This window comes from Misgurnus anguillicaudatus, chromosome 10, assembly GCF_027580225.2.
Source record: "Misgurnus anguillicaudatus chromosome 10, ASM2758022v2, whole genome shotgun sequence".
NCBI classification, from domain to species: domain Eukaryota; kingdom Metazoa; phylum Chordata; class Actinopteri; order Cypriniformes; family Cobitidae; genus Misgurnus; species Misgurnus anguillicaudatus.
In genome coordinates, this window is record NC_073346.2 from 13,724,706 (window position 1) to 13,750,000 (window position 25,295).

Below are 25,295 nucleotides of genomic sequence, written 5' to 3' on the forward strand. Positions count from 1 at the left end.
TCTCGCGGTACTTTGACGTCATCCGGCTGAAGGTTCTTACGGCGCCGCATGAAGTCGAACAAGCCTAATGTTGCACAGAAGTCTTAATTGAAAAAGAAAATATAGGCTGAATCCCAAACCGCCTACTTCCATACTATATAGTATGTAAAAAGCGCTACTTTGCGTACTATATAGTATGGAAGTAGGCGGGGATTCAGCCATGCTCTTTTATTTGAATTATGATGAAACTGTTGTACATTTATTTTGGTTATGTCACTACATACAAAAGTTCTGGAACAACGTGTTTGTCAAGTGTAAGATTTTGCCAGGATTTGCAGTACATATGAGAATATATTTGGGTTTTATGACAAAGACCCCACAAAAGAATATATTTGCTTTGTTATTAATTAAAAACAATTTTACATTCCCAAATGTAAATTCTCTAATTCTAAACCTTCTGTCTACATAAAAGAATTGGAAAATTACTAAAATGTAATATCAGCCCCTACTAATCTAGTTCAAAGCTATAAGGACACTTAAAAATCAGGTGAATTAAGGGTGATGGATGAACAAAATAAATTGTTTGATGAATTTACATACATACATACATACAAACAAACAAAAGAGAAAACAATAAATGTATTCAATAATTTTGCTCTGCTCTGGAGGTACTCTTGATGTCCGTTCGACTTCTGCACATAGAGGGCGCACTTTCTGCTCTCGTAGACACACGGAAGTAGCCGATGGGGGTGCTGAAAGTGCTCGTAATTTTATCCTCTTTGATGAGGGTTAACATCGCACCGCATCGCTCATCTCGTCGTTTTCACGGAATCATGACAAGCTTTAACGATGGAAGAGTGACCTCCTGTTTGATTTCAGACGACATTTAATTCACCCATCTCCAGTGTGAATAATCCGGTTCACCCCGCGTTAAAAAATGGATCTGGAGTTTGAGAACATCGATTCATCTGGACAGTGGCAAAACCTTTATAATGTAAGTCGCGTCGACTTCTTTGAATGCTTGGATATGAACATTTGTTAACATACATGATTCTACCAACTACTGAATTTGATTCCCTCTTGCTTTGCGGTTTATTAGACTGGAAATGCTCATAGTCCTAGTTAAGTATTCGGCCCGTAAGAGCGTATAGGTAATTCCGTTTTCCGTTACTGCGCATGCGTTCAATACCAAGAAATGCGGTACACGTGAAGTTACTGTCTGCAGCTAAATATGACATAAGCGCACTGTGTTAATCATTTTCAAGAAAGTTCATTTTACAGACGTGTTCAATCATATACATCGTTTTTTACATTACGGAGTTGTGTAATCCATCAACATAACCACCCTAACCTATTATTGTAGTGAACCAAGCAGCCATGTGTCAAAATAACTTGTTTACACTGAGTAATTGCCAGCAAAGTGCATGAGTGGTCAAGTCACAGTGCGGTGCATTAGAGCAGCGCACTCAGGGCTTCCTGTGAACACGTGGGCTGTGTCTCAACACCTAGTGAGCACCCTTCCTAGACAGCATTTTTGGCAACCATAACCGCGTTCGGTGTTTTTGGACGTAAAAGCACGTTCCAAGTCAGTTGATATGATGCTCAAAATTATGAATGATGTTTTGGAGGCAACAAGCTGCCTCCGAAATAGCCTCCGATGCCCAAAATGCTGTCTAGGTAGGCAGCACGCTAGGTTTGAGACAGTATGCACTGATATGGTTTCTGAGAACTGACAAGCACTTCCCAAGAACTGAAGAACCGAGACTGTCAGTTCTGTATAACTCAGCTAGATAGCCCCACATGCCCAGCATCATTCAACTGGAAATATTTTTTTCTCATCATATTGTAGCCTTTATAATCTGTATTGCCCATAAAACACACACACTTTAAAATAACACCAAGTATGGGTTGAAGTGGTATACAAACACTGCAGTGTGATCACATATTGTAATACAGATGAGTGCTTTAGGCTGATGTTTATTATTACCTAATCTCTTTCTAGGAAATCCGTCACCAGTCTCAGGAGTGTCCCTACAAAGTGGCCAAGTTCCCAGAAAATCGGAATAGAAATAGATATAGAGACGTCAGTCCATGTAAGTGTCTTCCATGTGAATTTCAGCTTTGTTAAACCATTTTTTAATACAATGTAAGGCTGTATAAGATTGAAGAAAAATGCAATGTAATAGCATAGTAAATAATGCTATTATACTTTAAGGTTGTTAAAAAAATCTGTTTAAATTATAATAAAAAGCTGCAAATTATATAACAAACATATGTTAAAAAAATTCTGGAGGGAAAAGCATCACTCTCTCTGCCAGTCTTTCTGCTATATGCATCGACCTAAAGCTTTATGCGTAACTTTTTAAAGTATGAAAATCATTTAGTTATTGCAAACCATTGCGTTATATTTGCGGCTACAATGTTTCACTAATTTTGTCTAATCAAATGCTTTTTGTTGCTTAAGCATGATTCCTGTTGACTTATGTCTTAGTTTGTGCCAATGTATCTGCTTTATCTCACCCTTGATGTCCTGCATTGTTTTGTTAAGATGATCACAGTCGGGTGAGATTAGAAAATTCAGAGAATGACTACATAAATGCCAGCTTAATTACCGTGGAGGAGGCCCAGAGAAGGTACATACTGACACAGGTATGAAAGTAATGGAAAAGTAAGCTCGCTGTTTGAAATTATAAATGTTTAAACACATTTGCATGTGGCTTTGGTAATAAACAAGTGTGCTTTTTCTAATTTTTAATTTTCTGAATAAAATTTTAGTCTTCTCAGAATGGTTTTGTTGAATCAAAATGAATTCCTGATCATTGACTGTATTAATTTTACTTTTTCTGATAGCTCAGCTTGTTGAAGTTGAAGTAGCAAGGTAATAGTGGGTATTTTTCTTTTGTTGCAGGGACCACTGAGAAACACTTGTGGTCACTTTTGGCAAATGATTTGGGAACAGCGCTCCAAAGCAGTTATTATGCTTAACAGAGTTATAGAGAAAGGCTCGGTGGGTGAACACGGATTACTTTATATATCTGTTATTCTTTGCATTTATGTGTTTATGTATTGCTTTTATTTTCTGGTTTGTAAAACTTTTTTTAAATAGTGCATTTGATAGTTTTATTAGTTTTTTATGTATGGCTTTGCCTATAAACATATTTTTTGAAGCTACAATCCATAACTTTCTAGGAAAAAAATAATACCAATAATTGTACATAAAAAATGTCAAGACCTTTTTATCGTACACTGATTTGCAATGGTAAGCCTGTAATAATGAATGATAATAGATGGGCACCGATCGACCAGCCATAAATCGGAACTGCTCCCTAAGGCTAGGGACACACCAAACCAATGCCAACAAAGTAGTGCCAACGAAAGCAGGCAGTGGGGTTGGCTCACAATGTCTGCATGTTGGCTGCGTCTGGGACCAAAATTGCCCTGACACACCAAGCCGATGACCAAGTAGCACGTCTGTTCTTTTACAAATCTCGCTCACCAAAGACGTATTTGTGATATATCTGTAATGTCTTCTAAGCAATATCTTTTTAAATTATGCATGTATTGGAATGAGAGATGCCAAAAAAATAAGTTCTGTGCATTCCACCTTGACTTTGTCATTTGCTTTCATTTTCTTCTCGTGCACTGGTTGGCTAAGTCAAACAACCAATCAGAATAATCTGACTCCCGACGAGCTCCACCATGGATTCAACATGCCGAATCAGCCAAAAATGAGCTTGGTGTGTTTGTTTTATTACGTCCGACCTGTGTTATAAACACACAAGACATTTTTAAGATGTCAAATAAATATTTGGTGTCCCCAGAGTACATATGTAAAGTACCATATAGATAATTTATTAGTGCATGTTAAAATTGCCACTTTGTAGCTGAGAGCAAAAAGTAGCTGTTTTTGGGTGTGTCCTTTTAAATGCAAATGAGTTGATCTCTGCACTAAATGTCAGTTCCGTGGTTGGATAGTACAGATTAAGGGGCAGCATTACCCGCTTCTGACATCACAAGGGGAGCCAAATTTCAATGAAATATTACTGGGTTGATCTTTGTCACGTTTTCTAGGTTGATAGAAGCACTGGGGACCCAATTATATCACTTAAACATAATAATGTCAGATTTTCATGATATGTCCGCTTTAAGGCCAGTTTGACCTGTTAACAAGTTAACACAAAATAATCTTGTTCACGTTCTCCTTCATTCTTGCCTGTTTCTTTGCTTAAATCAGAAATTGGTAATGGTCCTATTTAATTGTTAAAAAAACCCCAGAATAAGTCATGAAAATTTATAATTTGAGACTTAATTTGAGGCATTAAACCCACGTAAAGACAAGTATGTAAGGTTATCTGCAATTTTATTTTTCAAACAAAGTTAGTTTAGTGCTATGTAGAGGCAGAAGTTACAGATTGCAGCTGTAATGTTTCATTTTGTTTCATTGCTGTTTTTGTCTCCCTTTGAACAGGAGAAGTGTGCACAGTACTGGCCATCAAAAGAGGAACAAGACATGGATTTTAGTGATGCTGGCTTTGTGGTGATTCTGGTGTCAGAGGATATTGAACCAAATTACACAATAAGAGTACTAGAACTTCAAAATAGTAAGGTGTGAAGCAGTTTTGGTCACATGCCTTTGAATGAAAATTTGAAGGACTTATACCCAAGGTTAAAAATACCTTTAAAATCTGTTCAGACAGGGGAAACCAGAGAGATCTACCATTTTCATTACACAACGTGGCCTGATTTTGGTGTACCAGAGTCTCCAGCATCATTCCTCAACTTTCTTTTCAATGTTCGAGAGTCTGGATCTTTGGGGCCAGAAAACGGACCTGCTGTGGTCCACTGTAGTGCAGGAATAGGGCGATCTGGGACTTTCTCGTTGGTGGACACCTGCCTTGTCTTGGTAAGAATGCATAATTGCAAAATATTTAATATTTATATACACTCCCTGACCAAAGTCTTGTCGCTTATCTATTTTGTAGAAACACCTGCTATTAACCTGACTTTTAATTAAACAATTGGTGTTAGAAATAGTTCATATGAAAAGCTGAAACCCTCCCAAATAATTTTTAATGCACTGAAATAAATTAGTTTCACTGAAAAAAGATTTATAATTTAATCAAGACAGAAAGGTCAAATTTTGGCAAGACAAAAGTTTTGTCACCTATACAGAAATTGAACAAATTTACTGCAAATCAAAAAAAAATGGCAGCAAATTAAGTAGTGGTGCTGTGAGATCCAAATTTAATATCTTGTATGACTTCCATGAGCTTGAAGGACTACCTCCATGCGGTTTGGCAAGGATTCATACAATGTATTGATGAAGTCATCAAGAATAGCAAAGAAAGCAGTCTTGCATGCCTCCCAGAGTTCATCAATATTCCTTGGTTTCGTCTTCCATGCTTCCTCTTTCATCCAACCCCACATATGATCAATGATGTTCATGTCTGGTGACTGGGCTGGCCAATCCTGGAGCATCTTGATCTTCTTCACCTTGAGGAACTTTGATGTGGAGATGGAAGTATGTGATGGAGCACGATCCTGCTGCAGAATTTGGCCTCTTTTATGGTTGGGAATATAAGAAGTAGCTAAGATTTCTTGGTATTTTAGACTTTTGATGTGGCCTCCCACCCTGCAGATCTCTTGCACACCCCATACTGGATGTAGCCAGACCATGATTTTTCCCCCACCAAACTTCACTGTTTTCTGGGTGAATCTCGGAGCTATGCGGGCTCCAGGAGGTCTCCTGCAATATTTGCGGTGACTGTGGTGTAATTCAACAGAAGATTCATCTGAAATATCAACCTTCTGCTTTTCCAGCGTCCATCCTTTTAGCTGGCTGTGGGCCTTGGCAAATGCCACGGTTTTTCAATTGTCTTTTGTTTATTGCTGGCTTCTGGGCACTGATTCGACCATGGAGGCCATTTCGAGACAAAATCCGACAAACTGTTCTGGTTGACACAGGGACTTCAGGTGACCAGGTCTCGTGGAGCTCTGCTGCAGTTGAAAATGGGCTGATCTTGGATTTTCGAGCCAACAAACGGTCCTCTCGAGCAGTTGTCTTGCGGGTCTGCCTGACCTGGACTTGTCAAAAACATCTCCAGTCTCTTCAAATCTTTTTTTTATCCTCTGTACTCGATTCTGAGACATATTGAAGGTGTCTGCCACATCAGCAGTGGATCTAGTCGTCAGCCTTTTGATAATCAAAACTTTAGTCTCAGGGTGAATCTTAGAGGCTGTTTACACTTGGCATTAACATGTGTTTTCGTCGATCGGATCACAAGTGGACGACGTTAATGCCAGGTGTAAACGGTGTTCAAAACGTTTTGAGCTCGTCCACTTTCGACCACTTTCAACCACATCCAGAGGTGGTCGAAACCACTTTCGATCGGATCGCTTTGGAGTTGCGGAACGTGCATGTGGTTGAATGCGTTCGAACAGCCACACGCGACCGCCTTCTCTCCGCCCATTTATCTAATCTGAGGTATTAAACACAAGTTTTACGTCTTTTTTGACTTCTGGCGTGAACATTCGGTGAACAGCGCTATTTTTAGCCTTTCATTGATAAAACTAAGCGGCTGATCTCCGTAGTTTCGTTTTGAAAGCGGGTGAAAGTTGCGCGATCCTATTTCATCAATTGCGGTGACAATTCAAAGAAAGCTCTTACATACTCATGTACAAAACATTGTGCAGTATGTTTACTTGCTAAACAAGCAGTGGACACTGACATTATATTAGATCGCGTCCATATAAACTCATAATTACTCCTGCTCGGGTTTGAATGACAGCAGAGAGACTCGCCCACCGTCTCACAGACCACCCCCTCATAGTATAGACCCCTTCACGGTTCACGTCACAGGCGGTTCCCACTGCGCATGTCGGGGTCAGAAAAGTCATTACAGCAGATTGAGTTGCGTATTATTCGGTATCGTCAAAAATGCATACTTACGTCGTGGGCTGTGAAAATCGCACGAGGTCTTCCGTTAAGTTTTCGCGAGTCATGCAGAATCTCAAAAACAAAAAAATACAACATCTGCGTCTGCAAGCAATTAACGTGCAGACTGGGACAATGCAAAGATCAAAGAGGCTTGTGTTTGTAGTGCTCACTTCATTTGAGGTAAGTCATCATTTTTCAGCACTGTTAGATTAAATTATAAAGCCTAAATGGTATGAACAGTTCGACCCCGTGCTGCGCGCGCACCCGATAGTCATTCAATGTTTACAAACCTTGAAGGGGTCTATTCAGCACAGAAGCGGTCGAAAGTGGACAAAAGAGACAGATTTAAATACCAGGTGTAAACGTAATGTGTCTCTCTCGTCCACTTGTGATCCGATCGACGAAAACACATGTTAATGCCAAGTGTAAACAGCCTCTTAGGCATGTTTGCAGAGGTCTAGTTGCAGTTGATGTGAAGGTCTAGTGTACTGGGGTTCTTTTTATACACACCTGAGACCTAATTGATCCATTATTAGTCACAGATGAAGCTCATATGACAAGGCGACAAGACTTATGTCTTTGCAAAAATTGACTCAATGGCTTTACCAAGCTGTGAATATTAGAATACTTTTTGAGAGTTTGTTTTGCATTGAAACATTATTACAAAAGCTGTTGGGATTAAAATGAGCCATTTCTTGAAAACAAATCTTGATTAGAAATATATTTTAGTGGCACTTTAGGTCAATTTGTACACAAGCGACAAGACTTTTGTCAGGGAGTGTAGAGCTTCACTTTATAAGACATTGTATTAAAGGAAAATATTTAAATTCTGTCATCATTTACTCATCCTCAAGTTGTTACAAACCTGTACACATTTCTTAATTTTGCTTGAACACAAAAGAATGTCTTCGTAAACCAGCAGGATGCAGGAGCAACATTGACTGTCATGGCAGGGAACATACTGCGAGTGGTGTCAATTTTGCTTCAAAACTGTTAAGTTACAAACATTTCTCAAAATATATTCATTTGTTTCAGTGAAAAATAAATGTATACAGGTTTGTAACAACTTGTGGGTGGGTAATGTCTGTGGGAGGGTAATGTCTGTATGTTGTATGAGTAGAATGAGTATAGCACAGTATATGTAGTAAAGTCTTTACCAATTTCTCCATTTATAGATGGACATTCGGAAAGACCCTTTCTCTGTGGACATACAGAAGGTTTTGTTAGATATGAGAGAGTATCGAATGGGACTTATTCAAACCGCCGATCAGCTTCGGTTTTCATACATGGCGGTTATGGAGGGAACAAAGAGAATTTTGGGAGACTCTGCTCTACAGGTAATGAACAGATGGAATAGTTGCAGTTTGACATTTAATAGAAACAGTAAATAATTGAAAAGCTCAGATGTAAAACCCTCTAAGTGCGTCTGAAATGTGATATATATTTTTTTTTTGTATATTTGTGGGATTAAGTGTATTTAAAGTGAAAGTATTTGATGAACATATAAAACATGCCAATAGCATTCAGTTAATAATATCATCATCTCATTTTTGACAGAGGTGGCGTGGCGTTCAGCAGCTTTTGCATCTGAGCTCCTCAATTATATTGTATCACACCCAAAGCTGTTATTGCTGTTAACTAAAGCCGGGCTAACACTACAGGATTTTTTAAATCCTGACAGGTTATGAAATCTGGTCGCAGCACACCCATAAGGAGAATCTTGACAAATATTCTTCCCTTAAATCTGAAACATGCTCACACTACAAGATTTAAATACATGGTGCATCACACACTACATTATTAAAGTCCCCCTGTGGTAAAACAATCTATTTTATTGTTGTTTATATGTCTTTTTTCCAGTCTCATTTCCACAGTTTAAAATCGCTTTGGTTTCCTTTGTCACAAACATGCAACCAATTACATTAACACAGTTGAATACGTGGATCAGTAGTTTGGGTTGTAGATATTATGTATGAATGCCGCATAGACCTGGCGCATGTGCGGTGTGAATACTCCAACCTGCACTAAATTCTTTTTGCCGTATAGACAGATTTATCGGACGCACGTGCAGTGACATGATTACGCATCTGAGCAGAACTTTTCTTCCTGTCTCTGTTTGTTTAATGCTGATTTAATGGTCTGACTAGTTGCTAAACTGAACCCTGGAACAAAAAAATTGTCGAAAATAACAAACGTTTTGGTTACCTAAAGACGAGGGGAGACGGCAATCATGGATAACATTATAGTGTATTACACATTTTACACTGCAACGTTAACTAAGTGTAGTTTTTATACGCATTAGATATGATGTGGACTAAGGTTATCTAATGCTGCGTTTACACCAACCGCGGTAGAGGCGTGAAGCGCGAGTGATTTCAATGTTAAGTCAATGTGAAGACGCGTTGACGCGCGTCAGGAGGTCCCACGGCGCGGAGGAGGCGTTCGGCGCGGAAGACGCGTTTCCGCCTCTTTCGCACGTGAAGCTCGCGCGAATTGAGCGCTGTGCACGGTACGCGCGAATGGTGCTTTTTGTGCATTTTGCGGTTCACGCGAATTTGCGGCTGACGCGAATTTTGCGCCGTGTTAACCAATCAGGAGCCTGCTTTCTGCTGTGGTGGCAGCCCCGCCCGGAGTCACTCATTCAACCAACGCTTGATATTGTCCGTAAGCAGTCACCCGGAGCTATACGACACAAGTTCTTATTTCTATAGAGGAGACGGGAATAAAAAGGACCTCGCTTGGAAGAGTGTCAGTGAGGACATTGGGCAACCTGGTAAGTTGTAATACACACTTCACTTTTGAGTCACGTGACGTTTATCGACCCGCGTCGTTTATTTTCCCCCTATAGTAAGGTGACCAAATACAAACTGGTAACTCTCGATAAATGCACAATCAACATCAGTCATCTTGCAAACAGACAACCGCATAGCACTTGCCCCTCCTACAAGAAGCGGAGTTTGCCTCTGACGCGCGTCAAATGCTTGCTTTTTCCGCCCGTCTACTCCGCTCTACACGCGTGAATGCATCCAAATTGTTCAAGCGGCAAACCACGCGTGGTAGACGCGCCTGAAACGCGGTTGGTGTAAACTCAGCATATAAGTGTTGTTTATTTTGCTTGTTATAAAAAATCCTCTGAAAGGACTTTGTTGTTATTGATTCTTTACGGAATTTACGTGTGTTCCATGAAAGCCGTATGTTTATGTTGTTACTGCTGAAACCGTCCATAAATTAGCACAAAAAAAATTGTGATATAAATGCGCAGTTCATGTATGCATTGTGTAAACCAGGACTTAGCAGTTATGTGTCCAAAACTGCCGAATATAGCATCTATTTACTTATCTATGGTCTGAGGTGGGGCTAAAGAGTGGAGGCAGGGACTAATTTGCATATTTATATATCTGCGTATACTAAATGAGGCAAGAGTGTAGAAGAGTTACATTCAAGCTGCTGTAAAACATGTAGAAATTACAATTACAGGAAAAACTTTTAATTATGCTATTACAATGCTTAAAGATGAGTTTTAAGTGATAAAATTATTGATTGCAGTCAGAGGGATTTTCATGCCAGAGAGTCTTGTGTAGCCAGACCTCCAAAACTGAAGGTCTGTTGTTTTTCGCTGCTTTTTCTGGACAAAGCACGCCCACAAGCTGTTTGACCGACATGTCGAACAACCAATCACAGTTTATTTCGTCTAGCGTCACGTTTCGGACTCCTCACAATAACGAGCCGGCTGGCAACAAGTCAGTTATTGAAATAACCAGCCGCAACCGAATAGCATCTAAATAAACAACATTACTCACCATAGAACAACGCTGTGCACTTCATCAACAGCCACACCAATGAGACGCTCCCGTTAAACGTCTGTTTGAAGCATATCTCTCCACTTTTTAACACATACAAGCAATCTAGGAGAACCAAACTTTTTGACTCCACTAACTGCCTCAAGCAAAACTCTTGGACGTCTTTTAGAGAGTCTATGCTGCAAACTTTGCATATTTTTGAGAATCCAATGTTTAGCTGCTCATTATTATCCACGTGAACACGACTGATTCTCTTCCTCAATGGAACGTCAGAGCTTTGTTTTCCATGGACCGAAACTAATCGCGACACTCGCGTCTCCTGGAAATCCGGTTCATTTCAACCAATCAAAGACTACATTCTCACAGGGTTTCCAGAAAAGTGTACGAAAAACATCAGCCGTTCAGCCAACAGTTTGTGAGCGTGACGTCTGACGCCGGTTTCACACCGCAAGCGTGAGCAGCGCGTAAGCGGCGCGTGTTTTTTTCGGCGCCCATATTAACAAGTTAAAGCATGTACACTTCACGCGTGAGCAGCGCGTGCTCGCGTGGCAGGAGCGTCGCTGAAGCAGCAGTGCTGTGATCATTTCGGCGTCGGGTCTATTTTTGCTGCGCTGCTCACGCTCAATTAAAGTGACAGTGCATTGTTTATGCTTTAAATGGTCGTGGATTGACGCGAAAAAGTGTAATTTAACCATAAAATAATAAATGTGACGCCAAGTGTGTTTAAAACAGTCATGACTTTGAGCAATTTAAAAGAAAGCAATGAAATATTTAAAAACACCAGAAGACTGCGCTGTCATTCACTGTCTGCCCAGCACTAAATGACTCCTCATCTATAATCTTCAGAGAAATAGAGACATACATCTATAAATATATGCTTAAACTGTTGAAGGGAAACACGATCGACTGCTTTATGCTGTCAATCACTGAGTGATTTTTTTATTTTATTGTAAAACTTCAGAGAAACAGATTTAATAATGTGCCATGGGCTTTTTATGTCTATAATTATGTATTGTGTCTATATCTGTCATTACACGGACCAGAACAGCACGAAAACAATGTGGGTTAAACAAATCACAGTTTTATAAATAACAATGACCGTCAAAAAACGTCTTGAAGAGGTTTTGCTCATTAATGCATGTACAATAAAGTAATGTGAAGAGATTTTGAGATTTTTATACTGTTATTAAACTGCACAGTATGCGCTGCAAACGCAGCCGGTATGAAAGCACAATGGCCACGCGCAGCAACGCTCTCCTCACGCGCTGCTGATGCTACGCATACGCGCTGCTCACGCATGCGGTGTGAAACCGGCGTGAGGCTGAGACTAGTACGCTTGCAGCTTTGTACAGTCACCTAGTGTGTTTAAAACAATGCAAATTTTTCTCAGCTCTTGTTTTTGAGGCAACGATCATGATACTTGTTCACAGACACGTTATTCATGCAGTCGTGTTGTTTCCACACTTCCACAAGCCGTACAGACACGTACAGCATCTTGTTTCCCAGTCGCTGTTTCAAAAGGTCTCTCATTTACCACCATCTCTCATTGGCGATTGTGAAAGTACTGACGTAATCCTCCCAATTTATAATCCTAAATACCAAATATGTTTGATTATGGTCGGGGTGGCCCATCAGGAGGCGTAAGGTTTGATACGTAAACGCCACACATTTCATGATAATCTGAGCCGAACTTCCAGGATTCAGGGATTCTCGGGTAAATTCAGACCAAAAATCCTGTAGTGTGAGCCTGGCTTTAGGTGTTACTGTGATTAAACATATTATTTATTTATTAGGATTTTGTGCTTTGCATTATGATTTTTATATATACATTTAATAGCTCTTGTTTTTTTCCACTGAAAGCAGAAGCTTTGTCAAGACCCACAGGAGTCAAACGCTGATTTGGGTTCATCTTATCAAAGCCCCATTATGAGTTCAGACAAACTGAATGGAAAGTCTGACTCATGTACAGAGCTTCAGGATCCAGGAAGAGGTGAAAGAATACAGTCACCAAAAGAAGAGCAGCATACAGGTTTAAAAACGGAAAGGTAAGCGATACAATTACGTGGAAATGTTTTATATCAGTGAAAGGGTTTAGTGTTTTATTCTATTTTTCTAGCTGCAGTTCTTCGACTATTAACAATAAATGTATTTATGCACCATCAGATATTACACGTTGATCAATTTGTAAAAGTTTAGTTATTCAAAATAAGCAGATGCTTTTACTGATATAAGCTAAAAACATGGTGTGTGTGTGTGTTTTCACTTGAATCCAGCCTGCACAGAAGAAAACGTGAGGAGCGGATAGCCAACACATCACAGAAGTTGCAGCAAATGAAGCTAAAACTGAATGATTCTGAGAAGAAAAGAGAAAACTGGCTTTTCTGGAAACCCATTCTTTTTAATGTTGGTGCTGGTGCAGGCATAGCACTGGTAGTATGCATGTGCTGGGCCTTTCTGTCCTAGTAATACCATTTTGCCACACAGATTCCTTTTGTCTTTCATTTTCCAGGGACCCAAATAATGTAGGTGCTTGGATGTTTCTAAATAAGGGACATGTAAAATGATAGTGTTTACAAGCATTCATACTCAGACATTCTACACGATTTATCGAATGTTTGTGTAATATGTGGTTATTACAGTGTAACACGCTGTAGTTACTTTGTAACTACTATTGTAATTGCATCTTGGTTCCAGTTTTCAAAGCATAGCAACTTCAGTATTTTCTCTCGGTTTATCCGCAAAAGCAATGTTGAATAGACACACATTTGCAGCAAGGTTTATGTCATGCTTTGGCCTTCAGGCTTTATGTTTTAGCATGGATATTCATAGGGTGAATCGTTTCAGAAGGTCAGAACCCAATGAGTTTCCATATATGATCTTTACATGCACACCTCAGGATCTTCAAGTAATAACTGACTGTAGACACAGCCAAATGTAATAATAAGTTTGAAAAATGTACATAGTAAACTCTTTCACTAAACCAGAAATAATGCTGTTTACTTGCATTCTTTTTTGCTTATGGCCTTGTGTTTATGTGTGTCTGGTTTCACAAAATAATTAGTTTCCATGAAATGGTGACTCTTATTTGATGGATGCATACTTGATGTATGACTGCAAATAAATGCAGATGATAAGAGACTGCACATGGTGCATGTTTACAGATTTCCCACATGGTTTACATCAGTGCAGTACGTGTCTGTTCAATTGGAATCAGTTTTTGGAGGATGGATGCTGAACTAACCCAAGCAATATTATTTTTGTCCCTAAGGATAAAAATTTGTTTCCAGTCCCATTACCTCACACTGTAGGATTTCATTGTGGTTTTAATGTCAATTACTTAGCAGAATCAATGTGGGTCAAATTAGATGTCTCTTTCTGCTATGGTTCCAGGAATTGATCCAAGATTTCCAGAAGTGGCTAATGGTGGAGTGGTAATTTCATTCCATCTAGCCAAGTGGCCAACCGGGAAAGACCGATCCTTTTTCCTATCAGCAATCTGTTGTACAGAGTACGGGAAAATGTCTTACTGGATCCAAGCACTACGGGACGACCTTGTATTAGCCAATAAGGGGGGATTATTTTTAGGTGAAAGAAAATTGTTCCCATCATTGCATTCCCTTGAGCTGCGTGTATGATATTTTTTCTTTAATGCAATTTGTTTATTGTGTTACATTTCATTGAATCGAATTGTAAGGAATGTCTGGTTTGGGTATAATTTAGAAAAAGCAAGCGACATATTATGTTCTAAAACTATACATCTACGTGACGGGAGATGCGAATAGAAAAAACTACAAGTTCCATAATAATTCTCATGATGTCATTTCCTGTGGAGGCATAAACGCCGTGCGCCTGAGTTAAACAGGGGTGTTAAATGTTTTTTAGAATGCCGACATGCGTTTAATTTTTAAAGCACGTGAACTTAATCGTTCGTTAAATGTAACGCGATTGTTTTTTAATTGTTGTAATATCCAGTCTTTTAAAAGTGCATAGATTATAGACAGGCGCTCTGAGGACACATTCCCGCTTGCTTTTCCGCCAGGATTTAAAATGTCAGTTACCAGAGGCGTTGACAACAAAACGCACAGTGGAGCAACATTAAATAGTAAAAGAAATATGTTTAATCGGCATATTTGACGCATATATTTCAAATGATACAATTTGGATTAGTTACGTCTGATAGTTATAAACTTATGCAATATTTACGCACTCGTTTTGCAACATGTCCCTGCCACCAGAAAAAGCATCTGAATTAAAGCAAATAATTCATGATCATTTAATCAAGGTAAGTGCTAAATTATTTTTGTTTTTACTTGCAAATAATGACGTGATTAAGTCATGTGTAGTAGTTTTGCATGTATGTGCTTTAAACATCATACAGTGGATAGGTTATGGTTAAGCATTTTAACTGTTGTCGTTGCATTCCTGATTTTATGATTTGTTAAGAAATTGAGGTTATTAATCTGGTTTGCTTTTATGTTATTACAAAAGCTTCCCTATATTTATAGACTCGTACCCTTTGAAATATGTGAATGTAAATGTCAGAAGGTTAACAACAGTGCTGGCCGTGTTTTTAGATGGATATCCACGGTAAAATCCGTGATGTTTTACGGGAGACAGTGAGAGCTGATGGGCACCATGGACAGCGCTCACTTACAGAGGAAGATTTTATACATGCTCTTCAACGAAGAGGAATCGTGGATGATGTGATGAAAGATCTTAGCTTTACAAATCTGGTATGAGTGACACCATTTACTGCATTAACTGACCTCAGACTGTACTTAAAGTCGAAATTACATGGAAATGTTTCTTACCAAACCATATATATTTTAAGAACTAGTTCACCCGGACCCATATGAAAATTCTCGTAATTGATTCACCCTCATGTCATGCCAAGTTACGTCCATTTTTAGTTTAACAGTAATAATTAAAAATGCCATAATGTTATCTTCTGTTTTGTTACGAGGTGCCCAAGTAAGAACTGACAGGCGTATGACGTCAAAGTGCCGCGAGAGCGAGTCGAAATTAGACTGCAATTTCTTTCGGCGGCGCATACAGTAGAACAAACTTAATGAAATTCAATGTTATTATTAAATTTGACCTTACAGCACTTATTTGGGTTTCCATCGACACACAACATATTGACTACTAAATAAGCTCAAAATATTATTTATTTTCTCTCACAAACGTATCGTTTTACCACAGAAGACATTTATTAGTCTTTGGAGTCATATGGATTACTTTAATGATTATTTGCCATGTAGACCCCAGTATAAGATATCACAAGGGCAATTTAATTTTAAATTATTTGTTTGTGTTTAACTAAAAAAGGAAACATCTGAGGTGGGAAAGAGTAGTTTTTTTTTTCAAAGTTGGGTGAAAATCTGTTTGACTTTTATTTCTCACCAGGATGTTCCTCAAACTGAGGCTGAGGTTGTGAACAAATCTGCAACTCATTTTGTGGACAGAGAAAGTATACAGCTGAAGACGAGTAAGTGCTTTTACAAATTTGAGCTAGTACCATTTAGAAAACATTAAATGTCTTTGAAATAAAACACAAAAGGTGTGATCTTACAGGGACAATGCTTTGAAAACTAGAACTGAGAAAAGAAAGTCATATAATAATAATCTTTTGGGTTGACCTGTCCATTTATATCTTTATTACAGCCAACATCAGTCCACTGAGGAGACACCTTTACCTACAAGTACTGGGTGGTAAAGCCTTCTTAGAACACCTGCAGGAGCCAGAGCCTTTACCTGGCCAGGTAACCTCTACCTTCACCCTTCACCTACACTTTCGCAACCAGCGTTTCCGCTCCAAACCAGTCCCGTGCGCCTGTGAACCAGACATACAGGAGGGCTTTCTTCTGGAAGTGCACAGAGATGGACCAGGTGTCTTAAACTAGCAACGTACATTGTAATATACTCCCATCTGGAGCCATTTCGGGGGCCTGTGATTTGTAATTTTGTGCTTTTGTTGGGGAACAGGAGATGCTAGCAAGATGGCAGATGCCACCACCATGTTGTCCATCTGTGATCCAGTGCATATGGTGCTGATCAAAACAGACACATCTGGAGACACCACACTTGTTTCATCTTATTTTCTCGACTGGCGGTCGGTTCTCAGTGCTCACAATGGAAAAACAAGCGTTTCAGTGGAACTGCTTGGAGTGGGTGAGCAAAAAGTCCTCATATTAAAAGAAGAGCATTAGAATGATCAGTGTTTCCATGTCGTGTTTCATATAGGAAAAGAATATTACTATTTTCTGACATGACTAAAGTGTAAATCCTTTCATTAGACTTTTAATCTATACAGCTTTCGGTCTCGCTCTTTATTCCCTTAACTAGCGCGGTCCGTTATACGGAACACCTGAGTTTACTTTAATATTTTACTTTAATACTTTAATTCAAATCTAAAGACAAACTATATATAGGTGGAAAGGTCTAAGACTCTAGAATACATATTTCATCAGTGTTTTATAAAATAAATTATGTAGGAAGAGTAATTGATTCTCGAAAAGAGATTTATGAAAATAGTGTGCATCAAAAATGTATATTTTGCTAAATATTACTGTCCCGCCAGCAGTATTGGGTGTAACTAGTTAGTAAGTAATTTGTTACTGTAATTTAATGACTCCTTGCCGGGGTTGCGTATGTGTGGGGCGGGTCTATCAAATGAAGGTCCAGATTCTATTGGGGTAGGGGCGTGTTTAAGTGATTTCAAATGTCAACATTGGCTTTCAAACATTGTGCACTTTTTAATTCCAGTTACTTTTGTTATAATTGAACTAAATACTGTGTATGGACTGGAGAACAATTATATATAATACAATAGTGGATTTAACATCAAGATTTAAAGTCATTTAAAGGTAAAATGCATGTTTTTTATGCATTCTTCTCACATTAAATAGTTTGGCGAGTTAATAAGAATAATAGTAAGTTATCAATTACTTTACTTAGTATTAATAATCAGTAATTAGGAGTATATTGAGGCAAAAGTAGTTAATAGTTAGTTAATAGTGAGAATTGAACCTTAAAAAGTGTGACCTTATTAATTGTTGTACTTTTATATGATTTATTCGAGTAGTTTCAAGCCTATGTGTGTATCATTTACTAAATAGTATTTAGAAAATAATTAAGTAATTAAATACTTTTGGAGAGAGTAATTTGTACAATAATCTACTTGCATGATTGAAGATGTTATTAGTAACTAGTAATTAATTACTTTTTGAGTAACTTACCCAACACTACTGCCAGCAGTATACATACTTTAACTTCAATATTTTGCATGTGAATTCTTATCTAATTATGATAAACGCTAAGAGATTGACATACTGAGTAATTTTCTAAAATGTCACCGACCCACATATGGGTACATTTGTTATTACATATTCATAACACAAATATCCTATTCTAAACTTAAATAAATTTTGACAACCTGTATATCATTGGAAAACTCACACTGTCCCTATAGTAACAAACAATAGTTATTATATTCATAACACTAATATCCTATTATAAATCTACGATTTTATTGAAAGGGATTTACAAAAATTAGGACGCAATAAAGCGATTCAACAAGTACTTATACCAAGTTACAAGTATTTATCATTGGAAAGCTATTTCAAAACATTTTTGCAGTAATAAAAATGCAGTGACAGTAATTTATTAATTTGTGACAAGAGTTTGCAGCAAACCAATGACACCTAGTGGTCTTTATTGGTAAAACCACCAAAAAAAGATTAGACTTCGAGACCAAAGAGTGCCATATTGATTTTGAAGGTGCACATCACCTTTTCATCCCCATTCAAAAGGGCTCTGCCAGTTAAGGGGTTTAAAGGCTTTTAATCTGTGACACTTGTTAACATGTATGTGCCTGTTTGTGCACACATGTGTTTTCCTCAGGCAGTGAATGTAAAGTGGCTGCTGGTGTTCTGAATCTGAAATTGGAACTCTATCCTCCCCTTACTGAAACCCTGAGCCCTGATGTCATCACCACTCAGGTGATTAACAATTTAAATTGATTTCATTTAACATTAAGTTAGTTTATTCAAAAATAGTGTGCCATAGTGCTGAACATCACCATCTGTCCAGTCAGGAATCAGCACCAACTAATAGCTCTATTGTTACAAAGTCTGTGTTACCAAAATTGCATTGCAGTTTATTCATGCCCGTATTTTTCCAGCGATCTTTGGAAAAACAGAAAACGGCAGAAAAGGAGAGACTGTTTTTGGTATATGCGAAACAGTGGTGGCAGGAGTTCTTGGAGATTCGACCCTCGCACCAGTCCAAACTAGTAAAGATTTTTGCACAGGTGACCTTATTATATTTTTATGATGTTTTTATGAAAATAATTTTGTACTATAAATGTGCATGTTTATATGTGACCCTGTCTGTGGGTGTATTTTATTGTAACTCATCCGTTTAAATTATATAAAGTTTTAAAGTTCTGCATAATTAAGGGCGTGGCCACTTGAGTGACGGGTGAACTGCCACTGCTGTCATTATCGTCAAGCTTTACTCATTTTTGGTTATTTGCGAGTGATGCGCAATGCCAAGATGGCGATGGGAGGCCCTGCCAACTAAGAAAAAGCTCTTCACAAACCTATGGGTGACGTCACGGACACTACATCCATATTTTTTACAGTTCATGGTTTTTACAAGCAGGGTCACATATAAGTATCCGTTTCTATGTCTTGCCATGTTCTTGGTTATGTATGCTTATGCATAACTGTATTTTTTGTTCGCTATGCAGGATGAAAATGGCGTGAACCGGCCTGTGTGTTCGTACGTGCGTGTATTGCGTGCTGGCAGGTTGCTTGAGAGTCCGCGGCAGGCGGCACGTTTTGTCAGTCTGTTGGCACAGGAGAGAGCACCTGTTGTTGGAGGAGGAGTCAGGCAGGAGCAGTGGTGCTCTATGATGGCCTTCCTCTGCAGAAACAAGGCAAGATTTCCTGTCAGAACTCAGTTGTAGCTCCACTGTTGTTGGTAGCAGCGCCAAAGTCATGGGTTTAAATGCTGGAGCAATAGTAAAGCTCTACTGTATAAGCATATGCTGATAAAAATGAAGAAATGGCAATAATATCTTCAAATTCATGCATAATGTAAAATGTTACAAGAGATATAAATTAAAAAGTTAATAAGTGTTAATTTATTTATTGCCAGGGTGACTGCGAGGATCATGCCACGCTACTATGTAGTTTACTATTAGGATTTGGACTGGATGCTTATGTATGTGTGGGCACCAAGGCCAAAAACATCCCACACACCTGGGTCATGACCTGTGGCACAGATGGTTCCATAACCTTTTGGGAAAGTTTCACTGCACACAGGTAAAGATTAATTTATGCAAGCTATTTGTTGTCCCTAATACATGCACATGCACATAACACATATTTTTGTATTAGATATGTCCATCGTCCAATAGACCCAGATGCTCCTCCCATGGTTCCCCAACCTAAACCAACTTATCCTTACCGGACAATCGGCTGCGTCTTTAACCACAAGGCGTTCCTGGCGAACTGTCAGCCGTCAGATGCTGTAGAGCTCTGCGTGTTTGACTTTGCAAACGGCTCTCGCTGGAAGGCAATGAGCGAGGAGGCCATTCGGTCCGTATGTGTGCCGGGCTCTACCTCCTCACTTCCTTTAACTCCTCCCCTCTGCTCTCCTTCTGTGGTGCCTAATGAGGCCAGCAACCAACTTGAGCTGGAGATGCGCTACCTACTGGCTGAACATAGGAAGGTAACAAACACATATGGACAAGAAAACTTTTGTCTAATGCAAACTTAGTATTTTACTGTTGTCAAAAGTTGAATTTTTTACAGAATCTAAAATAATATCTAGGGCTGCGGCTGTAAAACGTCATTTGACAATTAAATCACCATAATATCATTAAAATCAATACTCAAAAACTCATTGCACATAAATATATTTTATAAGTTCAGAAGACTTGGAATATAACACACAAGTCTTATTCAACTGTCTTATATAACTGTGTTTGTGTGTATGTATAGGATTTTAGTCTGGCTACAGTCTGGGACGATCACCTGTCATACCTGCTGTCAGCAGCGCTCTCTGCATATGAACTGGAGCGCTGTACAGGTGTGTCGTGTGGAAATGAGGAGTTCCAGGATGCTGTAAGGAGGGCAGTGCCTGATGGACACACTTTTAAAGGCTTTCCTATTCACTTTCTGCACCGCAATGCACGCAGGGCGTTTGCTACCTGCCTCAGGTACCTTCACACAATCCCCCTTAAAAAAAGAGATAGTTCTCCCAAAGATATAAATTTTGTAATTATTTGCTCGCTCTCCTGTTGTTGCAGGGCTGTGTGGATTTCTTTGTTGTGATGAACACGAAGGATATTTTGAGAAATGTTTGTAACCAAGCCTTTCGTGAACCCCATTCACTTCTATAGTAGGAAAAGATCTATTAAAGTGAATGGGGCTAACAAGCTGCTTTATTACGGATGTTCCTCGAAATATGTTCATTCGTGTTCATCAGAACAAAGAAATTTATACAGGTGCTACGTCTTTAAAAGTATAATAAGACTGAAGAGCCCTGCTTTCAAGGGGCAGGGAAATCCAAAGAGAAGTGGCGTAGGAAGAAAAGCCCTATCACCTATAGTTTTTGAGCGTGTTTGTGAAACAACCAACCAAGTTGGATTGTGAAGAGTGCAACCTGCGAGTTGTAATATAAGGATTTAACAATTCAGCTATGTAATGAGGAGCCAAGCCATACGAATTTTTAAAATCAACTCAAAACTTGAGTGGGAGCAAGTGTAAAAACACCAAGACTGTGGGGTAATATAATTGCACATTCTAGAGACTGTCAGAATCCAAGCAGCTAAGTTCTGAACATATTGCAATTTTGTGAAGTGTTGATTTAGAAATTCCAGCTAAAAGGGCATTGCAGTAATCGATTTGAGAGACGACAAATGAATTTATCAGCTTTTCTGCTCTAGAGAAATTTTGCATAGGATGCAGTGTTGCTATATTCTGAGGTGAGTAATGGATGTTTTACAGTACTTTGGACAAATGAATCAATAGAAAGACTGGCATCAAAAATAACTCCAAGATTTCTCATCTGCCTATGAATCACCAAAACAGAGCCATTAGTAGTCAGGGACAATGAACCAGCTTTTGATATTTGATCATAGGAACCAGTAAGTATAACTTTGTATAGAAATGAAAATGGAGACCAAGTAATCGTAGCAGGTTGCTGAGTGATTGCCGTTAAATGTTAAAAAGTTAAAGGGCCTAAAACTGAGCCCTGGGGAACACCAGAGGAAACAGAGTTGGTCTCCACCCATAGAAATGAATTTTAAACCCAAGTATGTAAGGAGTCATTTTTAATACTGAGATCAACAGATCAAAACAAGATTTAAACAAGCATGTGGGTACAGGATCTAGCAAGAGAATGTAGACCACCTTTTTGAGAGCTTTATAGTTTTAAGTATTATTGCCAGTCATTTTTATTAAAATTAGTAACACTTTACTATAGGAGGCCAAAAATATTTAATTATGTACATACTAATATATGAACTAATAATTAACAAAGATATGGTCTAATGAACTATTATAACTATTTGTATTAAACAAACTATACAAAGTATTTATCAGTACAGTCAGTACAGTTTATCTGACAGCTACAAAAATATGCTAAAAGTGACTTTTCTTCACATTTAGGTCTCCGTTCTTTGAAGAGATTGTTTGCTGTCGAGGGGATCATGTGCGTCTGGCAGTGAGGGTTCGGGTGTTTGCGTATCCAGAATCAGCCTGTGCTGTCTGGATCATGTTTGCTTGCAAGTACAGATCGGTGCTATGACGGAACTGAAGCATCAGTCATCTCAGGTTTCCAGGCTCTTTGAGACTTTGACTTCTTAATGTACCAGACTTTTTTATGAGTTTTGGTATTACATGTACAGTATGCCATTGTCCACACCAGCTCTCATATTTGCAGTACAGTCTCTATGTACAGAATGTGTGCGTGTTTGTATTGTAAAATTGTATTTATGAATATATTTTTCTAAATAAATTACTTTTACAGTATGCAATTGTCTTTTTATTATATTTTCTGTCTGGTTTACAATTAAGGTTATCAGATAATCAGTAAATCTTGTTTAATTTTTTAAAACCACATCACATTTTAAAGTTGTTGTCTGTACAACTGTATCAACGTGAGGATAAAGGGTTATGTTTATTGTTGGAAAACTGGTTGGTTTAAACTGCTTGGCGTGTTATATTACACGTCTTTTTGATACCACTACAATAAGGTTGTATTTGTTAACATTAGTTAATGGCATTAGTTAATAGGAACTAACAATGAACAACACTTGTATCATATGTTAATTGCAGCATTTGATAATACATTTTTCAAATTGTTGTCACAAAAGTTGTGACTGTTAACACAATTAATTAACCCAAATGAACAAATGTAAATGTGTAAACAAACATTACAAACAGCTTTATAAATGCTGTAAAAATATATTGCTCATTGTTAGCGAATGTTGGTAAGCATTAAGTAATGTAACAAATTAAACCGTATTGTAAAGTGCTACCATTTATTATTATAACTAGTCAATTATGCAGCAACTTCCCAAACAATGTGTTATTAATGAGAAATGCATATATAATACACAAATAAATAAAATAATTAAAAAATAACCCCTTTTGTTCACATTCCCTGCTTAGACTTATTCAACCAAAAGCAAAATAATTTTGTTTGGAGATTCAGGTAGTTTTCACAAATGTTGTTGCTCGAGTGCTTGTTGCATTAGACCATTTACCTGGTTGTAACAGTGCCAAATGATGTAATCCTGGACTTTGCCAAAAAAGCTTTTTGTAGTGCGTTTTCCCTGCACATTATCTCTCTTCATATTCATAATGATGCCATTGTTATATGATGCACACAATGTTGCATGTGTAAAAATATCCTTGGGTTCTTTCAGTAGGAACTAAAAACCTCACTTTTTTATTTCTTATCTAAAAAATTGTAATAGCATATAATAAGGTTTTTAAATAAGAATGGTAAAGCATTTATAAAGCAATAGATTTTTATGATAGAAATGCTTCACAATGTTGCCATAGAGGTACACAGATATTGGACCTAAAATATGATTGTATTAATAAGGTGAAAAAATATGCAAACTTATATTAATAAAGTTTAACTTCCACCAGTAGATGGCAACATACTCTAAAAAATAAAACTGTTGAAATGGAAAAGATAAACAAGACACATGAAGATTGCGTATGGACCTCTTTCTTATTTCATTACAAGACTTTGAGAGCAGTTTGGCTTTCTTGTATGGTTTTTGCAATTGACACTTTACTTTTAAATTAAAAGGTTCACAATTAAATTAAAAGTCTTTTATGACGTAAAGTTACATGTTATGACATTTTATGAAGGGTATAAGCTGAGGATTATTCACTCTGCATTATCCTTTTTTTTAAAGGGATAGTTCACCCAAAAATTCTGCAATCATTTTCTCCCTCTCATGTTGTAACAAACCTGTATAAATTTCTTTGTACTGATTAGTGGCCGGCTGTGACTTATTTTTCGAGGGCGCACGATGCAAAGCTCGTTACAACATGTATTTAGCCCGTCATATGTATGGCTCATCATTTCAAAATATATGTTTGGCACGTCATGTAAACTTATGTGCATCACGTGTGATGTCAAAATAAGTGCATCATGTGTGATGTCAAAATAAGTGCCTGCTGCAGACGCGTCTAAAGGGGTTTATCATAAAAGAGATGCTTGAGTTTGCCAGATACTCGCTTAATCTCATGTGTAATCAGAGTTTAGTGTTAAATTAGTCTCTTGCGAGGATTTTTTGAACACAAGCGTCTCTTTCATCATAAATCCTTTCGATGCTTGTGCAGCAGGCTCGTGTTTTGACAAAACACGTGATACATGGTTCACATGACGCAACAAACACATATTTTGAAATGATGAGCAATACACATGACACTCTGAACACATATTTTGAATACGCGCCCCTCGGAAGAGAACTCACCGGCTGCTACTGGTTTTGATGAATGGGAAGGAAGATATTTAGAGGAATGTTTGAAATCAAACCGATCATGACCCCCATTTACTTTCATAGTAGGAAAAAGAATACTATGGAAGTGAATGGGGCTCATGAACGGTTTCATGAATTTTCATTTTTAAAACTATTCCTTTAACACTACATGTAATATTACTTCTATCCAACAGAGGGAGACAAAATACAACAAACATCTGATAACATAAAAATTGTTTTAATGATTGATTGATTAATTGATATTCATGAACTTTATTACTTTGAGTGACTCCATTACATGCTGCATTTTGGTTTGTAATGGCTGAGGTATTTATTGTCTTTAAGATCACACAACATAATAATATTTGCCTGTGGTTTGCACATGGTAGGTTGTATTGTTGAGTGAAGTGCAGGATCAGATTTCTACCAAATATTGCATTCCAGAACATGCTCATAAAAAATGCATTTAACTTATTACTTCATTATATCCGTACTCCACATCACAAACTTGAGAACTGTGTGGAAGTGTGGAAAGAGTCTAATTATATGTGGTTTTGTTATA

At 38.0% G+C, this 25,295-nt stretch overlaps 2 protein-coding genes across 3 annotated transcripts; both read left to right on the forward strand.

The window, feature by feature from the left end:
• The first annotated feature begins 686 nt into the window (after positions 1-686).
• On the forward strand, positions 687-13,706 carry ptpn2a (protein tyrosine phosphatase non-receptor type 2a). 2 transcript variants are annotated; one of them, XM_055209568.2, is made up of 9 exons: positions 687-973; positions 1,982-2,072; positions 2,528-2,612; positions 3,635-3,716; positions 4,448-4,585; positions 4,673-4,882; positions 8,092-8,253; positions 12,577-12,761; positions 12,990-13,706. In XM_055209568.2, the coding sequence occupies exons 1-9, from the start codon at positions 917-919 to the stop codon at positions 13,177-13,179; spliced, it is 1,200 nt and encodes a 399-aa protein (XP_055065543.1). In that variant the 5' UTR covers positions 687-916; the 3' UTR covers positions 13,180-13,706. The 2 variants fall into 2 exon arrangements, with proteins under 2 accessions (XP_055065543.1, XP_055065542.1); XM_055209567.2 differs by lacking the exon at positions 3,635-3,716 and adding an exon at positions 2,888-2,986 and having other exon boundaries at positions 690-973; positions 2,528-2,628.
• An 848-nt stretch (positions 13,707-14,554) lies between these two features.
• On the forward strand, positions 14,555-22,760 carry cep76 (centrosomal protein 76). The gene is made up of 12 exons (XM_055209562.2): positions 14,555-14,998; positions 15,291-15,449; positions 16,123-16,204; positions 16,381-16,605; positions 16,702-16,887; positions 18,619-18,716; positions 18,899-19,027; positions 19,469-19,657; positions 19,879-20,045; positions 20,121-20,454; positions 20,727-20,944; positions 22,398-22,760. The coding sequence occupies exons 1-12, from the start codon at positions 14,936-14,938 to the stop codon at positions 22,534-22,536; spliced, it is 1,989 nt and encodes a 662-aa protein (XP_055065537.2). The 5' UTR covers positions 14,555-14,935; the 3' UTR covers positions 22,537-22,760.
• Positions 22,761-25,295: the final 2,535 nt, after the last annotated feature.

Excerpts from the sequence above, each read along its gene's own strand:
- ptpn2a (XM_055209567.2), top strand. The coding sequence starts at position 917 with ATGGATCTGGAGTTTGAGAACATCGATTCATCTGGACAGTGGCAAAAC. Across the intron at positions 2,073-2,527 it reads ATATAGAGACGTCAGTCCAT|ATGATCACAGTCGGGTGAGA; the intron begins GTAAGTGTCTTC and ends TGTTTTGTTAAG. Across the intron at positions 4,586-4,672 it reads TAGAACTTCAAAATAGTAAG|ACAGGGGAAACCAGAGAGAT; the intron begins GTGTGAAGCAGT and ends AAATCTGTTCAG.
- cep76 (XM_055209562.2), top strand. The coding sequence starts at position 14,936 with ATGTCCCTGCCACCAGAAAAAGCATCTGAATTAAAGCAAATAATTCAT. Across the intron at positions 16,606-16,701 it reads AGTGCACAGAGATGGACCAG|GAGATGCTAGCAAGATGGCA; the intron begins GTGTCTTAAACT and ends GTTGGGGAACAG. Across the intron at positions 18,717-18,898 it reads CTGATGTCATCACCACTCAG|CGATCTTTGGAAAAACAGAA; the intron begins GTGATTAACAAT and ends GTATTTTTCCAG.